This window comes from Sphaerodactylus townsendi, linkage group LG01 (genome assembly GCF_021028975.2).
Source record: "Sphaerodactylus townsendi isolate TG3544 linkage group LG01, MPM_Stown_v2.3, whole genome shotgun sequence".
Lineage (NCBI taxonomy): Eukaryota > Metazoa > Chordata > Lepidosauria > Squamata > Sphaerodactylidae > Sphaerodactylus > Sphaerodactylus townsendi.
The window spans coordinates 82,316,719-82,341,208 of record NC_059425.1 but is presented as its reverse complement, the minus strand read 5'-3'; the positions used below and the strand labels follow the sequence as shown (position 1 = coordinate 82,341,208).

Sequence of the window (24,490 nt, the reverse complement as noted above, 5' to 3'; positions counted from 1 at the left end):
CTGCTTTGGATGGGATTACAAGGCGTGTTTCTTAGCATAATGGGAAAATGTTACAGAAAAATAATGTTCCTTTGGGGCACAACAATTACTTATGATGTGATGTGTTCGCTGTGGATATTTTAAGTAGTCAGTCATTTATTTGATTGTGAAATAGCTATTTCATGTTTCTATTTTGGGGATACCATTTACCAGCTTGGGGGGGAGGGGAATTACCTCACCAGGTCATGTTACCTGATGCTGTTCCAGTAGTCAGTGGAAATAAAAATAAATAAATTTACCCTAAAGCTCTTAGTGATTCCTAGGATACAGTTATGTCACTTCCAAGTTTCCCTGAAAGTTCCCCTGGAAATGACCAAAAGAGCAAGAATTCTATTTTGTAGTATTTTTGTAGTTAGCTTTGATGGAAACTGAATATAGTAGAATTATTTTTAAATCTGTTTTGTTCTTCTGTTTGTATGTGCATACATTATTTGATAGCAATTTTCTGCACCTTTCACTTTTATATTTACACTCTACTGACCTACTTTCACATTAAAAGAAGGTCAAGTCACAAATGTTACTAGGCAAACTTTTTAAAGTCTAAGTTATGCTGGAAATATAAGAGGCATTATGAAAAATAGGCTTTTTTCTGGGTGCAAGATACTGAAGGTTAATAGGATGGCATATTTTGCTGCTCTTGTGGATTTTCAGCTGAAGATAAGTTACCATATATGGTAGGTTTAACTCAGTATCCAACTATAATGAGTTTGAGATGGCTGCTTTCTTTATGTGAATCAGTTAGAATATTCTGGGAGACCCCAGCCATAGGGAGGAATTGGAAATCAACATCTAAGTTACTACAGCCATGAATATTGCTAAAATCATCTGTCAGCAATATGCATGGGTGCCATAATATATTTTTCAGCTGTTAACAGTATATGCCCTGGATTATATTTTTAGGGATGGTAGTGAAATGTATAAGTAGTTTAATGTATTGTCGAAGGCTTTCACGGCCGGAATCACTTGGGTGCTATGTGGTTTCCGGGCTGTATGGCCGTGTTCTAGCAGCATTCCCTCCTGATGCAGGCGAAACGTCAGGAGAGAATGCTGCTAGAACACGGCCATGCAGCCCGGAAACCACACAGCAACCATATAAGTAGTTTAGTTGATGCATAAATGTGTTCAACTTGTAATTCGTCCATATATTATGAACTGAGTACCAGCTCCTTCAGCAATTTTTCTAGGAATCAGAATGTTGAATGAGATTCTGTCCATCCATAGTATTTAACAAGCAATGCACTCAGGTGCATTCACAATGAACCCATTTCTTCTATGAAAAGCCAGATATACACTTTTTCTTCCTTTGTTCCTCATTTTCAACACGAGGCTTTGGCAGAGCTTTTTCTTTTATTTACCTCAGTTATTCCTTCATCTTCTTCAATGTGGAAAGAACCTTTATTAGCCTTTCTTCCCTCAGTTGCCTAGGGAACTGCCAATACAAGTCAATAGGAATGAGTAGCTGAGGAAAATATGTGTGTGTTTTACTAGGGTTTTTACTGGGTATATGGTTCTATCATGGATTTTTTTTAATTGATGCTGAGTTTCATTAATGATGCTTTAAACATTGGTTTTAGCCATTCTGAATGTACCAGCTGTTGGTTAACATTCAACACATTCCTTTTTACACACATTTGTCAAATGTATTTAACAGTAGCTATTGTTGAGCATTGATGAACAACTGATTTTTTGTGAAGAATTCACTCTTAAAAGAAGCAAAGGTTGGGAGGTGAGTGACATTGGTCCCTTCTGATGATTCTCATATAACGAGAAGCAAATACAAATCACATTTATAATGCACCTTCAGGGTGAATTCCAACAAATGTACAAGCAACAGTAATAAAATTATCAGTTATACACAGTGGAAAGGCCTGTGTAAAGAAGGTACCTTACCATGATTTTAAACCATTAGTGGGTTTGGATTTTGCTAATTAACTGTGTATACTCTTCTGTGCCACTTAAACTCAGTCAGTCTCTTCCTTAAGTTGTCCTTTCTTATGACTGTCTGGGTCAGGAAAATATCTTTTCTTGCTCTATTTATGAGGTATGCACAGACATATTCATAGGAAATGGCACCCAGGGCAAGCACTGAAATTGCACCCCCTGCTCCATAGAGCATGAAATTGTGCCTCTTCCCAGCCACCTGCCCCTACTACCCAAGCATCTCAATGGCACTTTGCAATGCAAAGGAAAATTATATTTAGATTTAAATGTAGGCATCAAGACTATCCTTTTCCCTAACTGGTATCCTTCAGAGAGCCCCACACTTTGTTTCCAGCTTTAAAACTCATCATATCATACGTGGGTAACTGTGTGAAATATTTGAACAATATATATTTTTTTAAAAAATTAGCATACACAAGGGATAATGTGAAATGCGGTGGGGTGGTGTCTGTGAGTATATGAATTTCCTAATCTGAGTCATGGGGATAGTGAGTAAAATGATGTCGACAGATCCCACATGGCAAGTGAGGATACTGAGGTTACAGTGCCAGATTAAGATGTGAGGGACCCAAATTCAAATCCCTGCTCTGCTGAAGTTGCTAGAGTTGGCAACCCATCGGTGGCCTTCTGTGATCAATTTGTTTAGCATTTTGCAGATAAAATCTCTTGCATCTTTACCAATTTGGAATCCTTCTGCTGGTTGCTTGAATTGGGGGTGGGGGAGGGTACAGCGATATAAAAGTTAGGTGTCAGATTTTGGGGAGGTGCAATTTTAGAGCTTGCCCTGGTCTACATTTTCTGTAGATATACCGCTGCAAAATATTCCTGCTCCCCTGTTGTCTCTGATTTCCTGTAACATATTTAAAAATTATTGATTAACTTACATAAACTCTTCTGTTATGTTTCACACACTGCATTAATTGTCAGTTTTGAGAATTTCTATCACACTAACACTCTGTCTCTCTCTCTCTCACACACACACATGCACACAATGTACTTAAAACATGGTGCTAGTGCTCAGGCATTCTATTTGATCTCAAAAACATATGGGAGCATTTGTTTTACCGTCTCTCTTCAAAATGTAATCACTGTTTTTTCTGATTACATATGTTTGGTGTAGCACTTTCCTTTTGAGATGTGAAAGAAGTTTGAGCAGTCTCCAAGTCTAAATACACCCTAATTTCAAAAGCTACAATCCTGAGGGCTCAATTCCTATTTACTGAGGAATTATTGTTAAACTGTGCAGTTTCTAAATACATGTTAGTTGTTTTGTCCTTCAATGATATGGATGGATGGATGGATGGATGGATGGATGGATGGATGGATGGATGGATGGATGGATGGATGGATGGATGGATGGATGGATGGATGGATGGATGGATGGATGGATGGATGGATGGATGGATGGATGGATGGAGAGAGAGAGAGAGAGAGAGATTGCTCTATATTAAGTTTGGCTAAAGAAAATGATATTGGACTGATCATATACCTTATATACTCGCATATAAGTCTACTTTTTCAGCACATTTTTTATGGTGATAAAAAAAACCCTCGACTTATACGCAAGTGAACGGGTGGCGAGCAGGTGGGGGAACGGGTGGCGAGCAAAAAAAGGCTGGGAGCTGAGGGTGTTTTCCTCACCTGCTCCCTGCTATGTGGACACAAAGGCAGCTCGCTGCACTACAGGTGGCCAGTAGCTTCATTCACAGTGAATATTCAGTGAATAGGTGTGAATATTAAATATTAAATTTATATGTTACAGAATTCTTGTTCAGGCCAAGAAGCTCCATAAATACTAGGGAGCCATACTCATTGGGAAATCTGCACCATTGGAGCCCATGGTGGCAGGAATCCCACACACACACCAGGGTGCCCTGGGGTGCAGCCACTGCCAGCACCTTTCTCGGCCCCCACCCAGTGTTTTTGGAAAGCAGGTGGGATTTCTGTCCAGCTGAGCTTGCAGACCTGCAAAAAAGACTTGCTTTGGGGCAGCGGCTGCCATCACCATGCAAGCATCTTCATAAGCTATCCGTGTTGAAGGAGAACCTGTAGGGACTTTTTGAAAGGGGGATCTTGTTGAGCATCTTCCCTCTGAAGAGATACTGTCTGTGAGAGTTATATATTCCACTTCAGAACTTTTAAAGTTATTGTTGATACCATACTGTTTTTCTTTGAAATAAATATTTTAAAACATGTTTATTGGTATCTATTTTTATTTTTGAAATTTACCAGTAGTTGCTGCATTTCCCACCCTAGATTTATACACGAGTCAAAAAGTTTTCCCAGTTTTTTGTGGTAAAATTAGGTGCCTTGACTTATATGCGGGTCAACTTATACACGAGTATATATGGTATGTATTTTTTCAGTCCTCAGCTTGTATGTAGCTTCTCCATAATGTCATTATAGGAAAGACACATCAAACAAGCTTTCATTATCATTGTTTTTCTTATAGGCTTTGAAATGTGTACACCTTTCTTTTGTCTTCTTGAAATCATTTCTTTTTTTAACACAGATTTTTACACAAAAATTATATGCATAAATGAAGCCTTATTCAGAAGCATAAAACGCTAGGTGAGAATGTTAATGGAATGATTTGGAAGAGGTAATTTGAACTTGTGCCATTGTGACATTCAGGAAAGGGGATAAATATTAGAAATTATTAGAGTGCAGTCCTAGCAATCCCTGCTAACAGGCAAATTTCATTGAAGTTAGTGCTTATTTTCCAATAAATACAGTTCCAAAGCAATACAGCATGGTTTGATAAACTGTAGCTCCCTAAATCAACTTCCTTTTTTCAGAAGGTAGCCATGTTGGTCTGTAGTAGAATGGCTAGATTCTAGTCCAGGAGCATTTTAGAGACCAATAAGATTTTTTTTGGGGGGGGGGTGAACTTTTGAGTCAAAGATTTCTTCGCCACATGCATCTGACAAAGGGAGTTTTAATTTTCAAAAGCTCCTACTCTGAAAATCTTGTTGGGCTTTCAGATGCTATTGAACTAGAATATAATTCTCATTTTTTATTCTGTAAGAAAAAATCTGAAACTGAATCTAAAAATATTTCTTGTCTACCTTTGTCTGCACTCTGACCAGCCTCCATTTTTTTTTACCCTGTTATTCAGGTCATAGAGCATCATGGGTATTTTTTTTTAAAGAGAAGCATAAAGGTGGCTATTAAGTCACATACTGAAACTGGATCTAAATGTGATGCTGTCTGAGGTAAAATTATTTTCCTATTGGACTTGATCAGATTGGTTTGGGAATGCAACATTGTCCAGGAAAAGGACATTGCACCCATTTGCCACCCCCGCCCCGCAGTATAGAAAGACCTGGCTGGTGATGCAGATTATCAATCTCTCATGGGACAGTCCTGGGCAAGGTTAAGAGGGTCTCACCTTGTCCAGAGCCACCACCAGCAAGGAGGCCTCATCAAATGAGAGGCAGCTTCCCAGGTCAATCTTCCCCTGTTTATTATCTTTAAACTGAGCTGCTAACCTTTGTAAAGTTTCATATGGGTAGTAGCTGTGTTTCAGCAAGATGTTGTGCAAGTACAGTGTCATACAGGAAAGTCTTTTACTTCGTCAAGTATTGCAGCAAGTCTTATCCTGCAGGCAAAAGGAAAGATAATTTCCTGAAGTTTATAAGGTTTTACAAAACCAAGGAACAAAAGCTTGTTTAAAATCGTTGTGTTTTCTAAGGAAGGTCCTGTGGTACATTTCTTTTTAACAAATGTAAGGTTATTGCCTCTTAGGCCAGAGGCAATAAATCTCTGAGCTCCAAATGTTAAGGATGAATGTCTTCCTTATGGGCTTCCTGGAGGCATCTGGCTATCAGTGCTGGAAACAGAATGCTGGACCACATGAGCCTCCAGTCCAGCAAGGCAGTTCTTATATTCTTGGTAATATTCTTAAGTTGTCTGTATTTTCTTGCTCATTTACTTCAAGGGACAGGCAAGAAAGTGCCAGAAACTTGTTGGATGGAAGGACGAAGAGCTGAATGAAAGGCTGCAAGTCATTACTGATTAAAAATAGCAGCTTAATGTGACTATTGCACTCCAGTTTTTAAAAAATGATATACGGTTAATCACCGAACAAGAAATTATTTGAGACCTGGTGCTAGATTTTGTAAATATTTTGTATTTTTCACAAGTTGATGAAAAGTGAATGGTGAAAATAAGGGAGAATCCGAAATAGTAGATAGCATGCACAAACTCATGGAGGTAGACTTCGGCCTCATGTGGAGTTGAAACAAGTGTGCAGGTTTCTGGTTATGATTCCAATCCTGATGTAATCATATATAGTTAATTTCCACTTCTTTAAACAGCTGCCATGAATCAAGAAGAGAGGCATGGAATAAATATTTAAATAAATAAATAGTACTTATGAACAAATGACTAGATGCAAAACTGCCAAGTCTTGTATAAAATTTATCAGCAACTTTTCATTTTTCTTCTCCAAAGCTTTGTAAGTGAGCCATTTCCTTCATTTAAATGTAATGCAAAAAGAAAAGCATAGCAACAAAAATAAACACAAGAAAATGTCTTTATTTAATGAATGGAGAATTGTGGTGGTCAGTCTGCGCCCATGTCAAATTAGGCACAAATAAGGTACAAAGGAAAGAGGATTCTTGCTTGGATTTCAATTTCTACAGTGGGCTTCCCCTGCATTTCTGTCAGCAACAAGTGACCAGGGAAGAGCTGGTTTCTTCATGGGTGGAAAAGTCTTTAAACAAACAAAAAGAAAATGTTTAGTTTCCAGAGGTGGTAAACTAGAATTATTCCTCAAGTGATGTGGTAGTAATAAAAGGAATTTTAGATCTATTGGTGGTAAGGTGTAAGACTGGAATGGTGAACTGTTCATCATGTACCAGGCCCAACTGCTTAAATTCCACATGCTTAAATATGTGGGGAAAAATTCATATAGAACAATGGTTCTCAACCTGGAGGTTGGGACCCCTTTGGGGGTCGAACGACCCTTTCACAGGGGTCGCCTAAGACTCTCTGCATCAGTGTTCTCCATCTGTAAAATGGATAAATGTTAGGATTGGGGGTCACCACAACATGAGGAACTGTATTAAAGGGTCGCGGCATTAGGAAGGTTGAGAACCACTGATATAGAACATAATGAAGGAAATAAAATTTATGTAGAAAACATTTGTTTTCTTCTATTTCAGTTGTTAAAATTAGTGATGCAGTGAAACAAAATTCCTGGGTCACTGTATTAGCCATAAATAGGAATGTGCTCTGATTAGAAATGCATTGCTCTGTATAGGTGAAGGCCAGAAGAGTAAGATAGTTATGAATATCCAAGGGTTTATGGAAACAAGACTATTTGAATACTGCGGAAGACCCGAGATGTTTCTCACTTCAAGTATATTTGATGGAAAACTTTAACATTGCAAAACTGTGGGATCTATATGATGTGCTATATTACAATTATCTTGTGCCTAGAGGCTTTCTGTGTAATTTATTCCAATGTATTATTTCAAAGAAGTGTAAAGTGCAATCAGGAGCCAATGAAATTTTATATAAACCATGTGTTGAATTTCCCCTTTGACAAAATTCCTTTGAGAGGTTGAAAAAAAAGCTGAAAAAAAAGTTGAAAAAAATTCCTTTGAGGAAACTAGGAAAGCCCCCTTTTATATTCTGCTGTGCGATTGTTTATGTTTGGCTTCATTTTTTTCAGGCTAATTTTTTATTGCTAAAATTAGCTTTGGGGCTTCATAATTCATAGCCCAATAGTTTACCTTAAAATTCTTCTTATATTTCAAGAACAGGTGACAGAAATTAATTATTACAGCTGTAATCATACAGATATGAGGCAGTATCTAAAGAGCAATGTAGTAGGACTAGGATTACCAAAAAAACTGAATGTACATAGCCTATTATATATAATACCAAATGTGGATATAAAATGGTATTGCGTCTGTAGAAAATAATGCAATGACAACTGGTATTGCGTGTGATTGCTTCACCCAGTGCCTTTGCATCTTGGGCATGACATCTAAGAAGGGTCTACGTCAGGGGTAGGGAACCTGCGGCTCTCCAGATGTTCAGGAACTACAATTCCCATCAGCCCCTACCAGCATGGCCAATTGGCCATGCTGACAGAGGCTGATGGGAATTGTAGTTCCTGAACATCTGGAGAGCCGCAGGTTCCCTACCCCTGGTCTACGTGCATCTGATAATACCATATAATCCTTGGCTTCCTTATCCTTCCGCCCTGTGAACAGAGACATTCCTCTGCAAGTGAATAGTGTTCCCAAGGAATATAATCAGTGTTGTCCTAAGAATGTTTTCCTGGTGTAAATGCTACTGGATCGACCTGAGTAGGCCTGTGTAGAATTGTGTAGAATTGCCCTCTAATTTTACCATTAAAAGTTTTGAAGTCAATGTGTTGAGAAGCACTGATAGCACTGGCCAGTTGAATGTAAAACATGTTTCATTCTTTTCCCAAACAACAGTTTGTTAAAGTTACATCCAAGGTAGCAAAAGCTGAATCCTAACAGGCTGGGAAGTTAAATTTTCACTTAGGGTACACAACAGTTTTGCTATTTGCTATTATTGTGGGTTTTGAGGGCTGTATGGCAATGGGGTGCAGTTGTTTTGTTGCTCAGTGTTTCTGGTCATTATATGGATAGCTTCCATATCAGAGGGCATGTCATTGAGTGAGATTGTGTGGGAAGACTGTGACATGTTCCTCTGAAGATACCTCAGCCATACATGCTACTTGAAAAAAAAACTTAGGAGCAAAAACTACCAGACCATGGCCATATAGCCCAGAAAACCCACAGCAGCCAGTTGATTCTAGCTGTGAAAAACTTGGATAGTTTTTTAAATTATTTTTATTTAAATGTATTCATTCTTTTTTTTTTTTAGTGTTCCCACCTTTTCATGGGATACATCTAGTTCGGGATAATAATCAGGACTTGTTTTCCATGCAGTGCCATGGTTTATAAGCATATTACTAGCACCCCTTGAGATGTTTCCAGGGGCAGAGCCCTGGCAAACAGCATTGCCAACATCATGAAATCATTTTTGGGTGAAAACCTGGAAGATTGGACATAGTATTTGTGTCAGCCACAGCCCACTTTATTACACTGACAGGTTAACAATGTTATACACTTTCCCTTACCTCAGAATATAACCATTCTTCCCATTTTGTGATGAGATAAATTACTTGAATCAGAGAGAAACTCAAAAGATTCCCATGAAAGGACCATCCATGAGAGCTGTACTGGGAAACTTCCACATAATTCTAAGCTGTAGGGTACATAACTTTGTAGTTTGTCTAACTTACAATCTAGAAAAAAACACAGCCAAGGGAAGACATGATTGGGGCTTATAGGTAGAGGAAATGCGGATTAAAGGTAATACTTATTTTCTCAATGAGTAATTACTGTAGCTCCTAGCTATGAAGAGAGCCTCTATCTACAGAGACAGCAAACCTCTCAACACCAGTTCTGGGATGCAACATTGGGGGAAAGCCTTGGCCTCTGAGCCCTGTTCATCAGTCCTCCAGGTTTCTCCATCTAGTTGATCCTGAACCCCAGATGAACCATTTAGTGTGAACCAGCAGGCTCCTTCTCCCTCATATTTCTCATGCGAATTTTAGTTGATTAAGTCTTATTTTTGTTTCTTTATGTCTGTTTCCCTCGTAAAGAGAGCACAATCTGATGAACTGGAAAAAATAGAAAAACATGGCAAGTCAAGTAAGGAAAAAGAGAATGCCAAATCATTGGACAAGCCTGAACAGTAAGGATTCCATGTAGCATAAATCTGGGCGGGTAACGTATTGGGATGTGTTACTGGGGTTTGCTACAGGGAACAATACTTCCTAATTACAGAATCCCTGAAATGAGAGACTCTACATAACAGCATTTTCCAATAACTTTTTTTTAGATTTCTTTATGGAGCTGTCTCTAATTCCCAACTTCCTCAAAACGAGTTTTTTTTGTATCCTGTTCCAAATCAAACATTTTCAGAAATGGTATTTCCTCCATCCATTGCACAGACTTGGGTGGCTTTAGAAACATGTGAGACAGGTTCTGGATATCTAGTGTAGGGATTTATGGGATTACAGCTGTCAATTAATCTTTTCATTTTCAGGTGAATACTCTCATTTAGAACAGTTTGCTGTTACTTTAAGCACTCCATTCGTCCATGTGAAGGATAACAGTCCTACTGAATGGAATTCTTCTGATTAACTTCAGCCAAGATCAACCATCCCATCTTAGAATTTGGCACTGGTTCTGAAGTATAACATCTGAAGTCTCACCCAGCCAATCAACATCAACCTCAGAATAAATATAGTATATTCCTGTGCCATATTCTAAAATTATGTCTTATGCTATTGTCACTGCTTTCCCTCAAGCAGTTTACAGATTCATCTGTTAATAGCCTTGAATTTTGTGTATATATGTGTGTATGTGTGTGTGTGTGTGTGTGTGTGTGTGGCTGGCTGGCTGGCTGGTCACAAGCTGTGCTTTTCAGCTAGCTGTGCCATTGGCTAGCTGACTTCCTTTGTGTGGAGGAATGTTTTTCTGACAGAATGTCCATGGTGATCTTGTCAGGAATATTGGTGTCAACCCATGTTGGCGAAACATAGGGGGGTTTCATAGTGAGACACCATACCAGTAACGGTGTGGCACATTGTGAATGCACCCGTTTCCCTGTTTGCCTTCGCACTAGAGATTTCACCCCTCCAGGAAGTGATTTCAAACAGTCCAGGACTGAGGCTCCTTTGGTTTCTCCAAAAAGATCACTAAAGTGTGATTTTTTGCTTAAAAAAACCACAGAGTTAAAAAAAAGAAATTATAAACTTGGATTCAACCAATTTTGGGGAAGAGCCCTGTGCAAAGTTCATTCCCAAAATGGGAAAGTTTTCTCAGCCCATTATATGTGGACAGTGCAGAAAGCAGCAATGGGAAAACATCCTCAAACGTAAGCATGATAATGATTTTCTTTCTTGTGCATTCTTCAAATGCAACTAGCATTAGTTCTGTTTGGAAAAGGTTCTTGAAAAACTGTAGGATCTACATCGTCAACCACCTCTATGCAGTGATGTAAAATGGCTCTTCACCTTAAGGTTGAATTTCTTTGTTGGAAAAAAAAACTATAGTTGTAGCTCGCAGTGTTGTCCCTCACTACTATTTTGGGACCTCTTTCTTGGGGGTGGGGTGGGGTGTTATGCCTACAGAGAGTCCCATTTGCTGCAGCTCAGGCACCATTTCGTCCTTTCATTAGGGATTCTTTTGTTTGTCAGTTAATGGCAGCAGTAATAATTAATGTGATAATGTAATCAGGTTTAGCCATTTAGTGATGTCATTGTGAACAATTAAAGCCCCCTTGTTCAAAGTGAGGGTCCAGAAGAGTACTTTTAGTAGAGCTTTATCCATGCCAGGTGGGACCTGACTAAAGTGGGCTTGCTATCAGATTATTACAGAAAGGAGGTGTCAATATCTGGCAATTGAGTGACAGTGGGTGACAGAGGTAAGAGGAAATGTGCCTCTTGCTGAGGCAACTGGGCCACTGCTCCCTATCTTGTTGCACTCTACTGGCAGTTTTTCTCCCAGCAGTAGGACAATGTACAGAACAGCAAGCTGGTAGTTCTGGAAAAGAAGACATGTTCTGTCTTCCACAATACCCAGTGCCCAATAAGATATAACTGAAAAGAGGATACTTCTGCAAGGACTGCAGGGATTTTGAGAAGCTGCAACTTGTTTTGGCTAAGTTCTTTTCTCCTAATGTCTGGTTCAATACATAACCAAAGATTCTCTTCCCCTTGCCTGCTGAATAGGGGAAAGTGAATTTTTGTTTCCTTCATCTTCTGTTCTTTAGTAGAGGTGCAAGCAATCTTCAACCACTGCTTATGAAGAAGCTTGTGGCCCCAGTATGCCTTTATCAGGAAGCTGTATCTTACTTTCCTTTACCATTAAGAATCCTGTACCTGAAAATGTTGGGTGAGCTCTGTGCCTCACTATGGAGTATGTGCTGTACATTTGGTTGAAAAATAATATTTTATGGCATTAAAAGCTTCCTTCCATTAGGAAAGAGTAACAGTGATGCCCACCCAATTTTTCAGATCTTCCTATCTAAGCAAATTTTTGGGCTTCAAAATCACAATCTCAATTGTACAGTTCAGAAGAAAAAGTTGATTTTTATACTCTGCTTTTTCCCCTACCTTTAAGGAGGCTCAAAGAAACGGTTTTGGTCATTACATTTCCTAACGGTAGGAACGGACTGAGAGTTGCAGTGGAACTGGCTTAGTTAACTTGAACGTGGGTGAGGAATGACCGGTTCTCCAGATTAGAATTTACCAATTGACCATGCTGGCAGGGGCTGATGGGAATTGTAGTCCATGAACATCTGGAGTGCCACAGGTTCGCCACCATGGCCCTATATTGTTTGCTGGAACAAAAAAAGTTTCCTAGATATCTTTCAGGCAGATTCTGCATGGGCCAAAAACAGCGGTGTGAAAATGGTGTAAAATGGTTTAAAATGGTGTAAAAGGGTTTTTGACCCATGCAAAATCCGCCTAAGTTTCAGGTCAGGAAAAAAAATACAGATTTGTCTCCTTTTTGTATTGCATTTGTATTTATTTATTTATTTTTAATTCTGTAAGGCCTCAAAGCAACCCAGTGGGGAGTATTTTTAATCAAGGAAATGGTCTCTGTGTATGGTGTGTGTGTGTGTGTGTGTGTGTGTGTGTGTGTGTGTTACTCTCCTTTGTCCATCATCCTGGCACAGTGCTTAGCTCCTTTCCCTCTACAGCTGCTTTTTGTAGCTTAGTAGGCACACCACTGGAATTTCAGTCACAGCTCACCAGTGTCATGTATCCCTAAGAGACAGAACTATGAATCAGGACATCTCTGGTTCAACACTTACATTTGCCATGAACTCACAAGAGATCCTTATGGCAAGCCATGTTATTAGCCTATGATCATAGCAGCAACCTACACTCAAGGCTGACAATAAGACACTTTGAACACTTAAAGCAGTGATGTCATTATAGCCTCATCCAATATTCCTGACATAAATACATATTTTTAGAAAATAATAGTGCATCATACATGCTTCTAATGGAAAAAAATTAAAAATGTTTTATTGATCAGTATCAATTAAATGTGTTGAAAGTATTGAACTTGCTTTGTCTTTTTCAGACACTGAAAAGTGGCTCAGGAGTGATGCGAGTTTTAGGCTTGGTCCTTGCCTTTGGAAATTACATGAATGGAGGAAACAGGACACGAGGTCAGGCAGATGGCTTTGGATTAGATATACTTCCCAAACTGAAAGATGTCAAGAGTAGCGTAAGTTTATGATTTTCCCCAAATTGCTTTAAATTTTTTCCTAAATTTTATTTTTAGACTCTGTATTTAGAGTTTGGAATAAACTATATATGCATGTACAGACAGATAATTTGAGGACAGCTTAGCTTGGATTGCTTTAAACATTTATCCACCTTGTGGATAAGTGATCTCATTTCTACTTAGTTTTGTCCATCTCAAAGTTCTAGATTGCGTGTGTTTTAAGTTGTTAAAGCATGCAGCCCATTGTAGTTAAGAATGGCAGTGAATTCTGTTAATTTGAGTCATAGAGCTGCTTTTGTAAAAACTTTCCCATGGCCAAAAATACCCCCATTAATTATCTTTCTCGGGATACTGCAAAAGGAGGTTCTATTTCCCTTGGTTCCATTTCAGAGCATACAGAACATTCTCTTGGGTCCTGCCAATTGTGAGATTAATTAGGCCATGGAGATGAGATAAATCAGTGCACACCAGGCTTTTGGAACTAATATGTCTTCTGTGACTTGGAGGGTGAAAGCGGAGCATTCCTCAGCCCTCCTTTCCTTTCCATTGTTTTTGGCTAGTGTGCCTAGCTAGGAACCTGTGAGAGGCAACTCCTCTCTTCCAATTTGATGTTCAGCATATAAATGTTGAGAGAACAAGAACCAGCCTGATCACCCAGAGAGACAGGCTGTGCATTTATGAATAAGGTTGCATGCAAGGCACATGGGACTAGCATTAATTTGTGTTGCAATTGTAGTTATTAAGTATAAGTAATTAGAGAAGATAATCTGAGAATGCCAAGTAAATAAATTGCATACATTTGTTAATAATATAGAAAAGTCCAAACCACATGCCTTGAAGCCGGAGGTGTAGCTGGGCCAAACTGTGCCGGTCTTGCTAGTATTTTCCTCCTCAGCCTACCCCATGGCTCCCATTCAGAGCATCCCATGGCACCCCCCTTCCCACACTTACCTTAGTTCCTTTTCTTTTTCTAGTAATTTTTCAGGCTGAAAAAAGCGGCCTCGCCACTGCTTGAAGCTTCAGAATATGCTTTTCGGTCACTTATAAAAACTGTAGTCTGTCTTTTTGAAATCTTCCTAGAAAATAGTTTGCTTTATAATGCCTATATTTGAATATTTTCCCAAATGTGTGTTACATGTGTATTACATATTGAATTATGTGTTTTTTCTTTGTTAGTGTGCTATGAAACTTCAAATCAATTATAACATTTTTCCCTTTAAAGAACATAAGAATTTTAAAAACACAATACTCATATTCAGTCCTTAGAGTGTATCAGTGGGATGTACTACCTGTGATGATAGAGGTTTCATTTGTAGCCAACAGACCTCTTCTTCATGATTGTGACCATGCCTTTGAGTAGCCATGTATGCTACTTCCTATTATTATGGCTTCTTGTTATAACTTCCTATTATAATGAATTCTATACATTTTGAAGACATTGTGTCTTCCCTGTGCCCACTACCAATCAGTTCATTGAATTACCCCAAGTTCTCTATTAATAAAGTCTACCATTATAAATAGTAGCCACTAACTTAATTATTAGTGATTCAGGCAGCTCTCATTTACTCAATAAATTTATGCATTTCATCTCTAGTCATTTCCTGCAGTTACTCTTCACTATATGAAAATACCAATAGACAATACATAAAATAATTGTAGGGAGATGGAAGGAGAAATGAGAGGACAGAAAAAAATCTTCTATTATGTATAAGACACAAAAAGGGAAACCAGATAGCTCAGAATCTGCACTCTTGTACTGCTCATTGCATATTCTTCCTAGGTAATTAATGCATGTTATGTCCCATTTTTCTGTTTAGTCTGTCTTCATATGTATAGAGCATCAAATCACTGTATTAGGTGATTTGACCTAATACTAGTTTGACCTCCTTTAATGTCTTTTGAACCCTTGTTTAACATACTATATTATAATGACCTTCTTTTTGTGGAATAGAAACTGTACTCCAGTTAAAACGATAAAGATACAGATATAGTGTGTGTGATATTGTATATGTAACATCTCCATCATGATGTATTTTTATTCTGCACAGGACAATAGCAGAAGCCTTCTGTCATATATTGTCTCATATTATCTGCGTAATTTTGACGAGGTGAGTATTTAATGTTTGTATATTTTCTTTAATATTTTTTCCCTCACAGGATCTCATGGTAGCCAACATCTCATCTCTTTTCCACCCCTATTTTATCTTTACAACCACTTTGTTGGGTCATTTAGTCTGAAGGGACATTGCTTAAGTTCATGGCTACATGGCTGAGTGGAGATTTGAAACTGTCCTCTCTTGTTTTAAGCTGGAAGGACATCTATGTAATTTGCAGATCGTTTTTTCACCAAATGTACTGTTTTTCTTAAGGGGGTGATGGCATGGGTGGAAGGCCACCCTCAGCTGTGTAGCCACATTTTTGTCTGCTCATGCAGACTTAAGTCCATTCTAAAGTGTCCAGACTTTGTCTTAAGTCCATTCTAATGTGTCATTTTAAAAGGATGGCAGTGTGATTTAGGTAATAGTTTTGTTTGATTACCATTTGTTGATGGCTTAGATATGCTTTTGTGGTGAAGATAAAAACAGTTGGCAAAACTCATACCAGAAGGGTAGACACCAGCTTAGCCAACTATCAGGATATTCCAAAACAAGCCTTTCCCAATATACTGAATTATAATTTAGTTGCCCATGCTGTTTAAAAGTAGTACTGCATGGCAAAAACTCCTGCCTCATTTCTCCAAACACTTGATGCAGTTCTGCAGGGCATGTAAGATAGAGCTGTTCCACTAGTCAGATGGTCAAGGCAGCTGTGATAATACCATCTAAGTGGTCTCCTTCTTCCCTGTCCCCAAAATGAGTTTTTTATCAGGCCTTATTCCCTACAATATTGTTGTATGAAACTCTTCTGCTTCACTGTTGGAGAAGCAGTCCTTTGTGGTCATACATTCATACATTTAATATGTTTTTTATCCTTGATGTACTGTCCTTTATTTCATTTCTCTTATTCTGGTCTATGACCGTAATAAAGATTTGATTGATACATTCAGCCATATAACACAAATTTATTGAATTTTAAATTCAGTTCAAAGCTTGGTTCTTTTTTTTTCATTCCCCAACAAAGAAGTGGTGAGAGTGCCTGACCCATTTGCTTAACAAGATGTCACTTATCCCATTCTTCTTCTCATGTACTTGGGGTGTAACATGACTCTCTGTTTTATTCTCATAAACCTCTGAAGAGAAGGTTAGGCTGATAGAGATTGGCCCAAGGTAATCCAGTGAGGATTCCTAGCTCAGTGAAGATGTGAAACCAGCTCTTCTTAGTCCAGTATTTTGACTAAGACATAATGGGACTGACAAAACTTAGCTGTGATAGTGGGATTTCCTGGCTCTTTAGGAGCTGCCACAGATCCAGACAGGGCTTCAACAAAATTATACAATGATTTCTTCTATCATCTTATCACCTAGTCCAGGGGTAGGGAACCTGCGGCTCTCCAGATGTTCAATAGAACTACTAATTTCCCTTATCAGTTTCCCTCTGTCAGCATGGCCACCTCGGCCATGCTGGTAGGGGCCCATGATGGTAGAAACTCATGGGAATCCTGAACATCTGGAGAGCCCTCAGGTTATTCCTACTGGACCTAGATCCATCTTATGTGTTGTTTAGCAGTTATACATTCTTAATATTAAGCTAAATCAATTTTAAGTTTTACCTGCTTATAATGAACAGCTTTGTGAGCAGTATCCTTAACCCTGTCCCTACCCAAGCTACAATCCTGCTTTGATACAATATTTGCTTTCTTGTAAAGAAGATAAGGAAGGACAGTTCTTATCTTTAATGTTTGAAAATGTTTGTTTTATATTTCTGTCAGGATGCTGGAAAAGAGCAATGTATCTTCCCTCTTCCAGAGCCACAAGACTTATTTCAGGCTTCTCAGTTAAAATTTGAAGAATTTCAAAAGGATCTCCGCAAACTTAAAAAAGACTTGAGAGGTATGTAATTTGTACAATCATTTGGCATTTGAGAAACTCACCCCAAACAGTCTTTGAAATGTATTTCACCTCTGCCCAGTTAACCTTAAGATGAGCTTTACCAACGATATGATGGCAAGAAGCCAAAAGCATTGCCACCCGAGGGCAGGACTGGTACTGCTCAAAGTCCCTAAACCACAATAATAATAATAATAAGAGTTTGGATTTATATCCCCCCTTTCTCCATTGAGCAGGATGACATCTGGGTTATTGTCAGCTACCATTCAGGAAGGCAGGGGTTAAATAAAAACTTCCCAGGCTCCTCTCTGTGCTGTGGCTCCACCCCGTCTCCTGTGCTCCAGTTTGTTCCCTGCCTTAGGAAGAGCAGGCATGGTGGCTTTTAGAGCCACCATTTTTTCCTTTTTTTTGGACGTTATAGCAACTGTTTGATTCTAAATTTCACCGGGAGTTTATTAAGCCTTCCTCTCAAGCGGCTGAGCACTCCCATCGCCACCGTACTGACCGGCAGATTGCCTAACAGCTTGAAGCGGTGAGCAATTGATACTTCGATCCCTCCTCCTCTCCTCTTCATGCCTCGGGGAGAAAAGCTTCTGTCCTCTGCGGAGGACAGTGAAGGCAGCCAAAAGTCCCAGGAGAATCTGGGCAGAGCAGCCAGTCACCAGAGGAGTGAGCCTTCGCGCCGAAATGAAAAGGCGCGCAAAATGGTGGACGGCGGTTCTGCCGCTCCCTCCAACAGTCCAATGCACTCTGGTGTACCGAGTCAGGACTGCTTAATGGCTCAAACAGAACAGGAGGAGGCTTCAAATCCTGAAGAGAGTGGTAAGATTTCCTTAGGGGATTTAAAGACTGAAATTTTTGCCTTCATTAAGGGCGCCTTTCAGCAGGAAACGGCAGTAATGAGAGAGGAGATGTTAACCCTCTATAGATCACAGATGGATTTCTGTCCCCCCAGTCCCTCTCTCAGTTCCATCTCAACCTCTAAGGACTCCATTAGAGAAAATAAAAGGGCTGGCTCTGCCTGGCAAATCAAGGCTGCTCCCAAAAAGCCAAAACTAATCCCTGTACCCACTGTGGACTCCTCAGATTCTGAGACCCAGGGTAAGGAAGAGGGGGAGTTACTCTCTGATCAGGAGGATTTAGAGGAGATGCAGGTCACTGAGCAATCCTCCCGCCTATTTAAGATTGAAGACTACCATTATTTGCTCTCCAAATCTGTTGCTGCCTTGCACCTTGGAGAAGCCAAAAGCAGTGAAGGGTCTTCTAAACGTAAATCCACTTCTCTGCACAAGGGTGACGGCAAATTCTTCCCACCTCACCCTGATTCCAAAAGGGTTTTCCCATTCCCAGAATACTTTGAAACTCAGGTCACTAATCAATGGGACAAGCCCGCAGCCAACAAAAGATGCCCCAATTATTTGCGTAAACTGTACGATTTACCTGCTTATGCTAACAACATCTTACAAGTTCCCATTATAGATGGTCCAGTGGCAGCCTTACAGTCCTCAGGCCTGGTGTCCAAGGATGGCAGAGGCCAGATCAAGGACATGCAGGATAGAAGATCTGATCAATTCTGCAAAAGAACACACGAAGCGACGGCCATGGCCATTAGAGCATCGGCTACAGCCTCCATTGTCTCCAGAGCCTCCATAGTATGGGCAAGAAAGGTTCTGGAATTGATACCCCCTACTGAGACCAAAGCCATAGAAGGGGTGAACAGAATGCTCAAAGCAGCCAGCTTTGCGGCCGACGCCACCTTAGATGCAGTCACCTTCTCGGCCCGTTCTTTGGCCTCTTCAGTGGCCACGCGTTGGCTACTCTGGTTACGAGCATGGCAGACCGACTGGCGTTCTTAAACCATGGTTTCCGAATGTGCCTTCCACGGACACAAGCTTTTTGGAGAAGAACTCAATGAGTTCCTGGTTGATCCTAAGGAGAAACCTAAACATCTCCCAAAACAGGCTCGTGGCCTTGACAAGAAGCCATCTTCTCAGTCCTTTTTTCGACCCCAGCAGAGCACCAGTCAATTTAAAAGAGACAATTTTAAAATTACGCCCATACTGGAACCAGGGAAGACAACAATTCAAAAAAGGTTTTACTTCCAAGAAGGGGTCGTTCCCTGACCGATACCAGCAGGACAATCGACAACCCAAGGCATGACGCCAACAACAATGCAGTGGGGGGCAGGCTCCAAAAGTTTCACCAAACTTGGCAAGCCTCTCATGCAGACGCCTGGTCCCTGGAAATAGTCTCTTCAGGGTACGTAATAGAATTCATGTCTCTACCCCCAAGCCGATTTATCATGTCTCCGCTGTCCAGAATTCCGGAAAAAAGAGCCAGAAAACTAGAAGCCATTGCACATCTACTAAATATAGAGGTGGTGGAGCCGGTGCCACAAGAACAGAGGGGACGAGGAGTATACTCCATACTGTTCACGGTTCCCAAGAAAACTGGGGAGTGGCGACCAATCCTAGACCTGAAGTATGTCAACAGCTTCGTAAGGTTGAAACATTTCAGAATGGAAACTCTGAGGTCCATCGCATGAACTTTCGCTTCAACCAGGCGAATTCCTCACCTCCATAGATTTTGTCAGAGGCATATCTCCACATTTCCCATCTTAGCCGAGAGCCATCGCAGATTTCACGAGGAGTTTGGAGAGGGAAAGAACGCTTCTCAATTCAAGAGCACTTCCATTTGGACTATGCACTGCCCCTGAGTTTTTTTCAAAAGCTCCTCATCAACCTGATCGCATTACTTCTCAGGAAAAGAGGCATCAGGATTTCTACTCCTTACCTACGAAACAATATCCCCTGGATTAGATCTCCGGACTCCCTCGACTCCAAAGCAGAGACAACACACTCAGTAGAAACCATCTGGACTTTTAGAAATCCATGGTTTTCTCGTCCAATCGAAAGCCAAGAGTTCCTTAAAATCCCTCACGGAGACTGGAACACCTGGGTTTCATCTATAGAGCACCTCCACCTGCAAGATTCTGGTCCCTCCCAAAGAAACAACTTATTATGAAAGCCAAGAAATCAACCAAGTTCTGCACAAACACAAATGCTTCAAGCTGCTTTCTCTAGCAAGCTTGATGGGCCTCCCATGGTGGCATTATCAGGAGGCAATTCAGTGGGGAAGGTTCAGATCCAGACCACTACAGAGGTTCCTTCACCCCTTCCAGGATCTCATAAGCTCCACAAAAAAGCCACAGAGAAGTAGTGATCCCAAGACCAGTCAAAGGTCCAGTCTACTATGGTGGATGAAACCATCGAAACCTGAAATCTGGGGCGATGTGTTTTGGATTGCAACCACCAAACAGGTATTCTCAGGCCTTAAGCCTTCTAGGCTGGGGAGCTACTCTAGAGGGAATTCCCATTCAAGGGACTTGGTCAGCCCAGGAATCAGCACTTCACATCAATGTGCTGGAACTAAGAGCAATCCGGTTGGCTTTGAGCCACTTTCAACACCTCCTGAGGGGGTCACACGTGCTGATCAGGACAGACAACACAACGGCGAAGTCTTACCTGAACAGACAGGGGGGGTCCAGATCTGCAGAGCTGCAGAAGGAAGCCCTCCTGATCTTTCAGTGGGCAGAGACTCATGTGCTTTCCATCAAATCCGAACATATTCAGGGGAATCTAAATGTTCAAGCAGATTGGCTGAGCAGACAGAGCATTCATCCAGGGGAGTGGAGACTAAAGAAGGAAATTTTCCTGATGATAGCTCATGCCCTGGGAGCTCCAATCTTGGACCTCTTCGCCTCCAATCTGAACAAACAGCTCCCCAGATTCATGTCTCGATTCCATCACCCGGAAGCGGAGAATACGGATACCTTATCCTCCAGTTGGCCTCAAGGAATCCTGTACGCCTTCCCTCCCTTCCCCATGATCCCCAGACTCCTCCGAAAGATCAGGGAAGAGAGGGCAGATGTGATATTGGTAGCACCGTGGTGGCCCAGATGACCTTGGTTCACCAATATATTACAGATGTCGGCACGCAAACCCTTGAGACTCCCTCTGCACAGGGACCTCCTGCAACAGGGACCCATTTTCCACCCGGAACCAGAACGTCTCAACTTGACTGCCTGGAGATTGAAAGGCGACAGCTAGAGGCTCAGGGATACTCCAAAGCCGTCCTCGACACCATAATGGCCTCCAGGAAATCTTCCACCAAAAGAATTTACAACACTATCTGGAAGGCTTTTGTTAGGTGGTGCTGGAGGAAGAGAGTGACCCCTACAGAACCTAGGATCAGGGACATTTTAAGTTTTCTACAGGACGGCATGGAATCAGGCCTTAGAGCTAATACTTTACGTAGGCAAATGGCAGCCCTCATGTCTGTATTACCCAGACTGGAGGGGCATACTCCCACTTCACACCCACACATAGTTAGATTCCTTAGGGGTGCTACACTGAAAGATAAACCGGTCAACCATCATTTTCCCACATGGAGACTGCATATAGTATTGCAAGCCCTGACCAAGAAACCATTTGAGCCCATCATGGAGATTTCCCTTAAGCACCTTCGCATGAAGGCTGTTTTCTTGGTAGCCATCACTTCAGCTAGAAGGGTTTCAGAGCTAGCTGCCCTTTCCATGAAACCCCCATTGTGTGTCTTTCATAAGGACAAGGTGGTGCTACGTTTTAACCCTACCTTCATTCCAAAGGTCAACTCCACCTTTCATAGGAAACAGGAAATTTTCCTACCCACCTTTTGTCCCAACCCAAAACACCCTAAGGAGGTGTATTGGCACACATTAGATGTGAGGCGAACCTTAAAAGCCTTCTTAATCAGAACTCAGGAATTCAGGAGATCAGATTCCATGTTCATATCCACTTCCAATCACAACAGAGATCAGAAATTATCAGCCCCTTCCATCAGAAAGTGCTTGAGGGAATGCATCAGCGAGGCTTACAAGGAACAAAAGCTGTCGGTTCCAGTAGGAATCACGGCACACTCCGTCCGCAATGCTTCCACCAATGCGGCCTTTAACAATAACGTACCAGTGGAGGAAATATGCAGAGCAGCAACCTGGTCCTCCTTATCCACCTTCGTTAGGCACTATAGGCTGAACGTTTTCAGCGCTGCCGATGCTGATTATGGACGTAGAGTCCTGCAGCATGTCATTGGAGAGGATTTTGACCCCACCCTGTAAATCTATCTGATACTGCTAGGGGAGTTCACCCAGATGTCATCCTGCTCAATGGAGAAATAACATTGGTCTTACCTGTGAAGGAGACTTCTCCATTGAGCAATGGATGACATCTGCCCTCCCATTGGTCGTCATCCTGCTCCAAGATTAGTTAGTTGTTATACAGTTAATAATTGGTTTCTGTTTTGATTAATGACCCAGGAGGTTTCCTCCCATCTTAGGCTTATTAGTTCAGAGCCCCTTGTTATTTAGACTCCATAAGGCCTTTGTTAATGACTTCCATGGTTTTTTCTTATTTGCACATTGGAAGCGAGTTGGAACATTATAAGGTCAAGTTTTTTGCAGAGAATCTTTTGAGAGGCGGAATACTACTTTGTGGAGAAGCCAGAACTGGAGCACAGGAGACGGGGTGGAGCCGCAGCACAGAGAGGAGCCTGGGAAGTTTTTATTTAACCCCTGCCTTCCTGAATGGTAGCTGACAATAACCCAGATGTCATCCATTGCTCAATGGAGAAGTCTCCTTCACAGGTAAGACCAATGTTATTTCTCTCCTGCAGGAGACTCAAAGGGGCTTACAATCTCCTTGCCCTTTCCCCCTCACAACAAACACCCTGTGAGGTAGGTGGAGCTGAGAGAGATCCAAGAAGCTGTGACTAGCCCAGGGTCACCCTGCTGGCATGTGTGGGAGTGTACAGGCTAATCTGAATTCCCCAGATAAGCCTACACAGCTCAGGCGGCAGAGCTGGGAATCAAACCCGGTTTCTCCAGATTAGATACACGAGCTCTTAACCTCCTATACCACTGCTGCTCCTAACAACACAACACTCTTGTATGTGGGGTAAATTTTTGGCCATAGCCAAAACCGTTTATTGTCCAAGGGTGAAATAAGCATGAGGCGCAGCATGGGACCTGATCTGTACACTGGACAGCCCTGGTGCTGTCCCCCCAAATCTTGTTAGAGGAGGCCATTAACCTTGCGCAGCAAATGTGGAAATCAGCTGGGGGGAAAGCCCCATGCTGAAGAACCATTATACCACCAAGCCTCAGTAGCCCCCATGTGGGTATTCCGACTCGTGGCTTGCTCCACCCCAAACTTCTCACGGAGGTACTCTCCCCATGCTGGAGGTCCGTTTTGTGCAGTGCAGCAATAGTGGAACTCAACTGGGGGGAAGGCCCCATGCTGAAGAACCATTATACCACCAAAGGGTGCAAACCTCAGTAGCCCCCATGTGGGTATTCTGACTCGTGGCTTGCTCTACCCCAAACCTCTGATGGAGGTACCACCAAAGAGAGTAGCTCCCCAGCTCCCCTCACTATCAGATCAGTTCCCAGGCGCAACCTGCCAAAACAGCAGGGGGGACGCCCCAGCTCCCACCAAACGCTTCTCACCTTCTAGGCCAGTTACACCACTCTGGCCTCCGGCTGTCCTGCCCCAGGTCCACCCCAGTCCGACAAGTGACTCGGATCAATGTGTGGGTCCTGAAGGCAATGCCATGTGCTAAAGCATCCACCACCCTGGCCTTAAAGAACTGCCCTGCAGATATCACCCTGGCAGAGGTCACCCGCTTGGGTCATGAGGCTCCCAGCCAAGTACTCCTTGCAAGCAATAGTACTCCTTACTGTACTACCAAAGGATTACAGTACGCAGTCTGAGCTGGCCTCCAGCGTCCCCAGTTGCCAGCGTGGCTCTTCTGCCTGACCAAGTCTAATTGCTCCGGTGCAAGGGCTCCCTGCTGAGCACACCTCCCAAGCGGCTGTGACCAAAGGAGTACAGCACTTGGTATGAGCTGGCCTCCAGTGTCCAGGGGTGCCAGCATGGCTGTGTTGCTTGACAAAGCTCACACGCTCCATTGGCGACCGGCAGATTGCACTCACTCAGGTGCAAAAAGCGTCCTGCCAGTCATTCCCTTCGAGCAGGTGAGACCCAAGGATTAACCTATGTAGCCTGAGCTGGCCCATAGCATCCAACATTGCCAGCCTGGGGTGAGGCGATTTGATGCGTTAGCCTGTCAGCAAGTCCCCCAGTGTATGGCAACAGTGAGTCTACCACCTGCCTCTGAGGCCCGTCC

At 41.7% G+C, this 24,490-nt stretch overlaps 2 protein-coding genes across 3 annotated transcripts in view; both read left to right on the top strand.

The window, feature by feature from the left end:
* FMN2 (formin 2) overlaps window positions 1–13,249 on the top strand; it is a 103,394-nt gene extending 90,145 nt beyond the window's left edge. For both annotated transcript variants that reach the window (XM_048485575.1, XM_048485567.1), the window contains 3 exons: window positions 9,638–9,729; window positions 9,877–10,013; window positions 13,133–13,249. In XM_048485575.1, coding sequence (XP_048341532.1) covers window positions 9,638–9,729; window positions 9,877–10,013; window positions 13,133–13,143 — 240 coding nt within the window. In that variant the 3' untranslated portion in view covers window positions 13,144–13,249. The remainder of the gene's footprint in view (window positions 1–9,637; window positions 9,730–9,876; window positions 10,014–13,132) is intronic.
* A 20-nt stretch (window positions 13,250–13,269) lies between these two features.
* The window catches only part of LOC125437511 (formin-2-like), an 85,478-nt gene continuing 74,257 nt past the window's right edge, over window positions 13,270–24,490 (top strand). Inside the window, 3 exon segments of the mRNA XM_048505106.1 lie at window positions 13,270–13,283; window positions 15,332–15,395; window positions 17,152–17,272. Coding sequence (XP_048361063.1) covers window positions 13,270–13,283; window positions 15,332–15,395; window positions 17,152–17,272 — 199 coding nt within the window.